Raw genomic sequence first — 9466 nt, 5'->3', positions numbered from 1 at the left:
GTTGATGTCATGGCCTCTTTAAAGTTTTGGGGAATATTACACATTACTCTGTTGCAGTAGTCTGTGCTAACGAGTGTACTGTCATCCTCCTAACTGCTGTCTTGAGTATAATCTTTTAGATAACCCGGTGGTCTTCGTTCTTGAGTAGGATATCTCCCACTGCCTGGGACCTGTGGTGTCCCTTTAGGGTGCTTGTCATCATCATCTTTTGGTTGTTTTGAACCACCAGTTTGTATGTCTGTGCTCATACTTGATTGTGTGGTGTCTTTGACTTCACAACTCACTCTAGGTTCCAGTTCTAACTCATAAGTCTGCGTTTCGTCTTCACATGTTGTCCTGGTGACAAACTTTACCAGTCTGTGGGAACACCTTTCCCTCACTGGATAATAAACTAGAAAGGCTGGACTGCCTTTGTCATGCCCTACAAAGTGTCCTTTTTCGCACTTAAAGTCTAGTTTAATCCTGTCTTGTTGATAGGCATAGCATATTGACCCGAACTTGTGCATCCTTGATAAATGACACATTTTTCCTGTCAGTGCTGTGTATGGTGTGGTGCCTGTATGCTTATTAAAACACAGATTTCTTATATATGCCGCCTCCTGAACAGCATTGTGCCACAGGCTCTTTGGTAAGTTGCAGTCAATAAGCTTACATCTGGCCATATCAAAAAGAGTCGGCCATTCCCTCTCAGCTACCCCATTCTGGTGTGGGGAATAAGGACAGGAGGTTTCATGTCTCATATTGTTCTTTCGTAGCAGTGTCTTAAAGTCTCTGTTTGTGAACTCGGTTCCATTGTCTGACCGTATGCACTTCACAGTGCCATAAGGTGCTACATCAGATAAGAACTTCTTGGTAGCTTGAAGAGCATCACCATCATCCTTGCTTTCAAAAAATAAACAAACACCGCACCTGTATACACATCTGTAAAAGATTGCACATACTTAAAACCATCAATGGATTCGTTGCTAATAGGACCAGCTAAATCTGTGTTCACCAGTTTTAGCAATGTCTTTACCTTGTCAGTTGGATTTCGGTTTCTCGTTTGGGTGAACTTCCCTTTTATGCATACATCACATTCTTTATCAGGCTTGTATTTCGCACCACTAATGTGCATGCCTACTGTTACATTCTGCAATTTCAATATATCCTCATAGTTGCAGTGCCCCATTATCTCGTGCCATGTCTGAATATCATGGCTGACTTTACACACATCGTTTTCATCACACGCTGTTTTCAAGTAGTACATTCTGTTATGCACATAAATGTCAAATGTTGTCCCATCAGGTGCCGTAAGAACGTCTTCACCTTCCTTGAAGAACACTTCGGCACCGTTAGCCGTAGCTGACTTCACAGAAAACAGTTCTTGAGGGAAGGATGGGATGTATAGGGCGTTCTTTAACGCGACTTTACACCGACGCCCCTTACTGTCGATTAAACATACCTGTGCATCTCCCTTGCCTTGTGCCAGCCCAAAAACACGTTTTCCATCTGCTAGTTCCATGCTGTGTTTCTCCGGCCTGAAATGGCTCACAAAGTTCTTAAACCGTCTTTTGTCATTCATAATGTGGGACGATGCACTTGTATCCACAATCAGTACCGTTCGTTGTAATTGCTGTGTTGTCCAGCTGGTATTCTCAGTCTCCATCCTGAAGGAGTAATCCTCACCTCCAGTTGCTCTGCTGGCGTCATCATGTTGCATTTCATGGCTGCCACCGCCGTCATCTTCGCCGCCATCTTGGACGCACGCGTACCGAGCGCTTTGTCCGCGCTTCTTCCGGCATGCTTTGTCCGCGTGTCCCGTGTGTTTACAGAAACTACACCAAACAGTCTTTGAGCAGTCATCTTTACGGTGACCCCTTTCGCCGCATCGCCAACACGCCAGCCCTGTCGGCGGTCCGCTTTTCTTCTTTTGCGCCGCCCGTGCTTTCATCAATCTCTCTTCCGCCTCCTCGGCGAGCGATCCTGTGTCTTCCGCTGCCTCGAAGTTCCGTAATTTGGCCTTGAACTCCCCCAGCGAAACGTCCGTTGAGTCGTGCGTCACCATTAACGTGAAAGGCTTATATTTTTCCGGTAGCCCTCTCATAATCATTGCCATCATCAACCCTTCGCTCGGCGCTTCACCCGCGCGTCTCAGTGCCGTGATAATCTGTTCAGCTCTGATGACATGTTCAGTCACGGTCTCTGTGTCCGCTTTCTTCAGCGCCGTCATCAATGTATAGGGAGACAATGCGGGGCCTACCTTTGCCGATATAGTGTTCTCTCAACACTGAGGGTTTCCGGGCCCTTGTCTTTTGTGTCTCTGAATATGAGTTGTTAGCGCCATTTCACAAATGTTTATATTTTTATGGATAGTGATTGCAAATATTTGTTTTTTGCCATTTGTATGTTTGTGAGAAGAAATTATACATTTCTTTGTCTTTTGTAATTATTTTGATTTGTGGAGTGAAATGTGTCAACGTTAGAGGGCGCAATTCTTTATTTACTGTAATGCACGAAGAAGAAAGTGTTTTTTGGTTGAAGAAGAAATAAAGATGATGGCGAAGGAGCAACACGGTCTTTTTGCCGTGCTTCGACCATCAGTGTTTGTTCACGCGTAAAAAGTTGTTTTTATTCGCCACCAAACGAAGAGGTTGAACAACGAAAATAAGAAGAAACTAATGGAATCTAAAATAACCTCTACAAATAGCATTTCCATGAGCTGCCCTCACATTCACAGCACTTCATGGACAAATACGACGAAGCACATTCTCCACATGGGCTGTAGAGATGCAAACATACCAAATTGGGCACTGGAGGACTCACACAGACGCTATCAAAAGAAAAACACATTCCGAAAGACAGAACGATTGGAGATCGGAGCACATGCACATACGCATACACACACACAGACATATACATACACGCACATACACTTGCACATACACGCGCACACACCGACAAGATTACAAAAGAATGCCAGCGGAGAGAGAGACGGATGGACTGCCCGCCGGAGAAGGCCAGCCTTGGCGTGTCAGTCTTGGGGACCAGACGGGAATCAACTAACCAGACGATGACTAACCTGGGGAGGACCTTCCCTTGGACGTGGACCCGTGCCGTGGGAGGGAGCGAGGACGACCGATTCAACCTACATTACCCTTGACATAAAAAAACTCCTATGAAAACTGAAGCTGGGCTGAAAGATGGCGCGCATTTTTCGACTGTGCTCGCCCGAGTGCAGTTTTCTCGTGAGATTAAGAAAAAGACGCCCAGATACCAGTCTTTATACTATTTCCTGAACTCCAGAATCTGAAGAAACTAAATATCGGAACTCTAATCAGTTGTTGAGTCTTTTTTTTTTACCCTTTTCTTGAGCACAAAAAACGAACACGCATTGGAGTAAGTTTGGCTTTTAAAGGTTGATTTACTAACTACTTCTTATTTCCACGGTGACCCAACTCCAACAATAACATGACAAATATTTGTCATCTCATCAATATTTGCACAACAGAGTACTAAGTTTCGAGATCCTCACTATAATAGTTCTCAAAATTATATTTCTTATCAATTTAGCTTAGTGTAGGGATATTTTATTGACAATCTAACATCAATATACACAGACAGAAAAATTGGTGGTGGGGGGCGCGAATCTTCTTTCTTCTTGGTAGGGGCGGGTGTGAAATAATTGAGAAGCACTACTAGTATATGCAGACATTATATTCATACAATCTTGCAGCCCGAGTGAACCACAGCATTGTTGCTTCGTTCGGTAGGAGAAACGTAAACGTCCCACTGCTGTTGCAGCGGCGGCTTCTCGGGACAGAGGCGGAAGTGACGTAGGAGCTGACTCGCCAATGTGGCGTTAATTTTGTTATTTTGTTAGATTTTTTTTATCAACCGAATTACAATATTACATAGAATATATATTAAAATAGAACAGCCAGGGGTAAAAACAAACACAGAGGCAAAGAAAGATATTTGAAAAATACGTGCTTAAAGCATGACGTCATTAGCAAGCGCGCAGCTTCCGAAGGACTTCGACCACATCCACCGACCCGTCCACACCGGAACAAAAACACCCACCGCTAAATTCTTCTGATTTAGTGTGGAACTGACTGTAATTTTCTCAAAGGATGTCCAGTGCTACTCTAAAGGACTACGACATAATTCATTAAGTCTTTGTGTCCCGAAAACCTCATCTTCGCGCGTTGATGCTTTTCGGCGTAGTTAGCTTAGCTTGTTAGCTTAGCTGCTTGTTAGCTAGCTAGCTGCTAACGAAAAGAGGCACATGACTCATCGCCAAGCAGAGATCAAGTGCGGATTTTTTAGAATTATCATTTGAAAATGTGTGCTAGAACGACACCCAAGTACAAAGAGGAACTTTGTGGAATAAAAGAAGAGAACGAGCAACATCTTCAACTGCTGGGCGAAGGTTGCAAGCAGCCTCGTGTTGTGCTACACAAAGCAGGTTTGTACACATCTTACTCTCATTTGCTTTGTAAAGAACGACTTTCTATCGTTAAAAATATAAATAACAACATTAAGTTTTTGGGGGAAATCGTTCACGGTTATTGCCGTTTAATTTTTAAATATTGCCTTTTACTTGCCGGTTTGCTGAACATTTGTTTATGCCAAATGAAATCAGTGCAGAAAATGGATGCCAAAGAATAACCAATAGTGGGGGGTAAACTCCGTGTTTTTTCCCAGTTTAAAATTTGAACTGATTATTTAACATTTCACATTTTCCAGTTTTTATATGTTGTTAAAGAAATTAAGTTTGTCATGTTTCAAAAATATGCTTACAGGTTAATAAAAGGTCACAAAAACATGGACTTCTTAAACAGGAAAACGTGAGTTCAGTGGTAACAGAGTTGTGTCTATGCTGGCAGTTGAGCAGGAAACCACAAAAAACAGATGCACGCCGTTTAGCTCGCATTTAACAGAAGTGTGACCCAAACATGTCTTGTAAGCTGAAACCGTTTGAACAACAGGAAGAGTGTGGACGGGTGTGATGAAGTCAAAGTGTTCATGTTTTTCCATTCTTTATGAGTTGACATATACAAATTTCTTTGCTGTGCTTCAAGAAAAGGCCGCACAGGAGCGGGAACGCTTTTCTCTTTGCCGGACTGCTCCTCGCAAGTGACAAAGATAATCTTGGCTGGGTGATTCATTTATCAAGGCTTGTCTCGTTTTTGACAAAAACTCTGATATATCTTGTTCAAGCAATTCCTTATGGAATGATTCAACCTGACTCTAAAAACTGTGCACACTGCGGCAATAAGATCAATGGAGGTTGATCAATGTTTGTGAATAAAACACAAATTATTACGTTTTTTAAAAAATCAAGTACGTATTGGTCTTATTTATTGAAGAACTTTGTTCTGTCTTGGTCGGTCGGGTGAGAGTCAAAGAACCTCGGGTGGCCCTGCATTGTTTTGTGCACATGTGCGTAGTTTAACCCCATCCAAACATTTAAAATACATTGAATGCATCCATCCAGGGTTGCACGGATCTCATCAATGAACAAGCGCATGCTGCAAGGAATGCATCTGCATCTTTGGCTTACTATGGGCTTAAAAAGGGAGAACGTCACAACCACCTTTCTACCAACAAGTCCAGAAACATTTAGTTCCTGGTAATAAAGTTCCTGTGGCCCAGGTGGTTTGCATCTCCCCGCAACTTATAGTTCCTGGTAATTTTTGCAAATGACAATGATGACGGAACAATGGGAGGTGTTGTGTTACTTTGTTACTCATTACTGACACCCTATGGCTGTTATACATCATTGCGGTTACAAAATAATTCAGTGAACTCTTAATATTTTGGTGTATCTTCGTCGAATTTGAATACATATTGGATAACTTTCAAATATACAGTCATTATTCAAATATGTCAACATGAAAGTCAGAGTGAAAGTGTTGTTGCTTAATGCTTATGTGTAAGAACTTTTACTCTTCAAACGTAATTTTGTTTTAAAATTTATTTCAAAACAGAAATTTTATAAAAATAAAAAGGGTAATGTCGGAACTTACTCGCAGGATAAATGTCATTTTGGGTAAAAAAAACCCCAAACGTAAATCATACATTAAATAGCGACTCTGATTCCAGGGCCCCTTTAATTCTTTTAGGGATCCAGATTATAATGGAAGCAAAAAGTACCCACGATGAAACTATCTCTAAATGCAAAATGAAATACTTGAAAACATATTTCACTTGAACGATTCCTATTTTATTGATGTCATTATGTTGCGATGGCCCCCAGTGGTCTGCATCAACATGTTAAGGTCCCACAACAGGTGTTCCGTCAGGCGCACACGATAGCCTGTGTGTGCTAACTTCAGCTCGCTTCCAGAAACGTCTGTGACTATGTCCGGAATGAAATCGGGCATCAGCCGCAACGTGCTTCCTTTTTAAATGCTCGTTTATCACAGCTGTGCTGCGAGGAAAGGGAGGTTTACATCGTAGGACGTAATTTTGTGAAATGCCCCCATGGTCCGGTCCAAGTTGGGGTCGCACGCATTGATTCGTGTTCGGCAGGCACAATTCAAGGTAGCACGGTAGAAACAATATAAGACAAAGTTGCCGCCTGAGCTTTGACTTGACCAAACCAAATTTGTGTTTTTGTGTCCTACAGACGTCAGTGAAAACGATCTCCGTTCTGTGAAAGAGGAGCCAGACTTGACTCACATCAAAAAGGAGGAGGAGGAGGAGGAGATCAACAAGTCACCACTGAACGTTGTCCCAATAAAGACTGAAGATGAAAACAAGGATGTGAGTGAGGACAACAGAGGGGCGGAGCCTACAAGCAGCAGCTCAAGACATCACGTGACAACAGAAGGTGATGAAGACCACCGGGGGCCATCACAAGCACATAATGAGGACACATCAGACGCTCATGACAATGATGATGATACTAATGATGATGATGATGATGATGATGATGATGATGATGGGCAAGCCAACGGTGAAAGGGCATGTCACACTGACTCATTCACTTCAAAGCTGTCTTTAAAAGGGCACAGAAAAACACACAGTGGTGAAAAACCTTTTTCCTGCTTGGTTTGTGGCAAAAGCTTCTCTCGAAAGTCTCATTTAGTAAGGCACACAGGAACGCACAGTGGAGAAAAACATTTTTCCTGCTCAGTTTGCGGAAAAGGTTTCTCTCAAAATTCAGGTTTAACATGCCACAAAAGAATACACAGTGGAGAAAAACCTTTTTCCTGCTCAGTTTGTGGCAAGAGTTTCTCTCAAAATTCAGGTTTAACATACCACAAAAGAATACACAGTGGAGAAAAACCTTTTTCCTGCTCCGTTTGTGGCAAGAGTTTCTCTCAAAATTCAGGTTTAACATACCACAAAAGAATACACACTGGAGAAAAACCTTTTTCCTGCTCAGTTTGTGGCAAGAGTTTCTCTCAAAATTCAGGTTTAACATACCACAAAAGTATACACACTGGAGAAAAACCTTTTTCCTGCTCAGTTTGTGGCAAGAGTTTCTTTCAAAATTCAGGTTTAACATACCACACAAGAATGCACAGTGGAGAAAAACCTTTTTCCTGCTCAGTTTGTGGCAAGAGTTTCTCTCAAAGGTCTCATTTAATAATTCACACAAGAACACACAGTGGTGAAAGATCTTTTTCTTGCTCAGTTTGTGGAAAATGCTTCGCTCGTAAGGAAAATTTAACAAGCCACACAAGAACACACACTGGAGAAAAACAATTTTCCTGCTTGGTTTGTGGTAAAAGCTTTTCTCAAAAATCAAATTTAACAAGTCACACAAGAAAGCACAGTGGTGAAAAACCTTTTTCCTGTTCAGTTTGTGGCAAAAGCTTCTCTCAAAAGTTTGTTTTAACAATCCACACAAGAACGCACAATGGAGAAAAACCTTTTTCCTGCTCAGTTTGTGGTAAATGCTTCTCTCAAAAATCTAATTTAACAAGTCACACAAGAACACACAGTGGAGAAAAACCTTTTTCTTGCTCGGTTTGTGGCATAAGCTTCACTCAAAAGTTTGAATTAACGATCCACACAAGAACGCACAGTGGAGAAAAACCTTTTTCATGCTCAGTGTGTGGAAAATGCTTCTCTGTAAAGGCAAGTTTAACAAAACATACAAGAACACACACTGGAGAAAAACCTTTTTCCTGCTCAGTTTGTGGCCAAAGCTTCTCTGTAAAGTCAAGTTTACAAAGCCACACCAGAACACACAATGGAGACAAGCCATTCAGTTGCAGCGTTTGTGCTAAAAAATTCTCCACTAAACGGAGTGCGAAGAGACACGATTGTGCTGGTGAGAATAGCAGCGATCCTTGAAGCTTAAAAAAAAGAAAACAAAAAACTGAAGGAACTGACTCTTTGTGGTAAGATGTAAATTTTGATTTTGAATAAAATATGATATATTGAATTTTGCAAAGCTCTTTTATTGACTTTAAGCCAACGTGAACCATTGTGTCTGAGTGATGATGATTTGTTTTGGTGTTTACATCAAACATGTAAATAAAATTAATTGCCTTTGCTTGGAAAATTTTTTAACATTATGCTTTTCAGTTGTCTTTTTAATCGTACCTAATGGAAAAGGTGTGAGAAGAAATGGTGCTTATGAAATCGGTGCCTTCCACAATCATCAATAAAATCACTTGTTCCACTTGCTCAACTGGCCTTCATTATGCCGTGAAAAGGTGAAAAACTGAACTAGAAGTTGAACTATAAAAAGAACCAGACAGAGAAACGCAAATAGTCTCAGTTTCTCTCAAAGGTTTTGGAATGTCAGGAGTTGGCAACTTGATGGCGACTGGAGTCAGCGCTGGTTTTCTCGGTGTGTTTGGCTGGCTCGTACTTCTACCATTATAGTACTTTTATCATTGCAGTATATTTTATCATTGCAGTACTTTTATCATTGCAGTATTTTCTATCATTGCAGTACTTTCCTGTCATTTCAGTACTCTCACCATTACAGTACTTTTATCAGTGTAATATCTTTATCATTGCAGTATTTTCAATCATTCAGTAGTTTTTATCATTACAGTGTTTCCCCCTCTGTATAATGGACAGGCATTAGGAGTGTTTCCTTACACTTAGATACGTTTATACTGTGTATATTTGCATGCTTTTTATGAATGTCTGCTGCTAATGTTACACATTAACGGCTACATTACGCCGCCGACTCTGTGTGATCTATATCTTTGCTGCTGTAACAACTTCAAATTTCCCCATTGTGGGACTAATAAAGGACATCTTTATCTTTATCTTTATCTTTATATGTATGGTCCATTGAACAAAACTCAAACTCTTCAAATATCCCCTCAGATACATTTAATATTTCACTTTCTGAATAAATTCTTGACTGGCTAAATACACTTTCTAGGTTGAGCTCTATCAATCGTTTGGGGTGTGTTGCTAAGCACAATCTCACTTCGGAAAATATACCAAATATTTTTGTTCATGCTCTATTATATTTTTTATACATTGGATTATTTTTATAATGAAATAG

General features: G+C 40.9%; 1 protein-coding gene across 1 annotated transcript; it reads left to right on the top strand.

The window, feature by feature from the left end:
• Positions 1-1572: 1572 nt before the first annotated feature.
• LOC148341910 (uncharacterized) lies at positions 1573-8289 on the top strand. The gene is made up of 3 exons (XM_088287988.1): positions 1573-1580; positions 1812-1984; positions 6992-8289. The coding sequence occupies exons 1-3, from the start codon at positions 1573-1575 to the stop codon at positions 8287-8289; spliced, it is 1479 nt and encodes a 492-aa protein (XP_088144114.1).
• Positions 8290-9466: the final 1177 nt, after the last annotated feature.

Source organism: Idiotropiscis lumnitzeri, chromosome 2 (genome assembly GCF_059441095.1).
Source record: "Idiotropiscis lumnitzeri isolate Australia: NSW breed Sydney's pygmy pipehorse chromosome 2, RoL_Ilum_1.0, whole genome shotgun sequence".
Lineage (NCBI taxonomy): Eukaryota > Metazoa > Chordata > Actinopteri > Syngnathiformes > Syngnathidae > Idiotropiscis > Idiotropiscis lumnitzeri.
This window is presented reverse-complemented; position numbering and strand designations above follow the sequence as displayed.

Excerpts from the sequence above, each read along its gene's own strand:
- LOC148341910 (XM_088287988.1), top strand. Across the intron at positions 1,985-6,991 it reads GTGTCTTCCGCTGCCTCGAA|GGCACAGAAAAACACACAGT; the intron begins GTTCCGTAATTT and ends TGTCTTTAAAAG.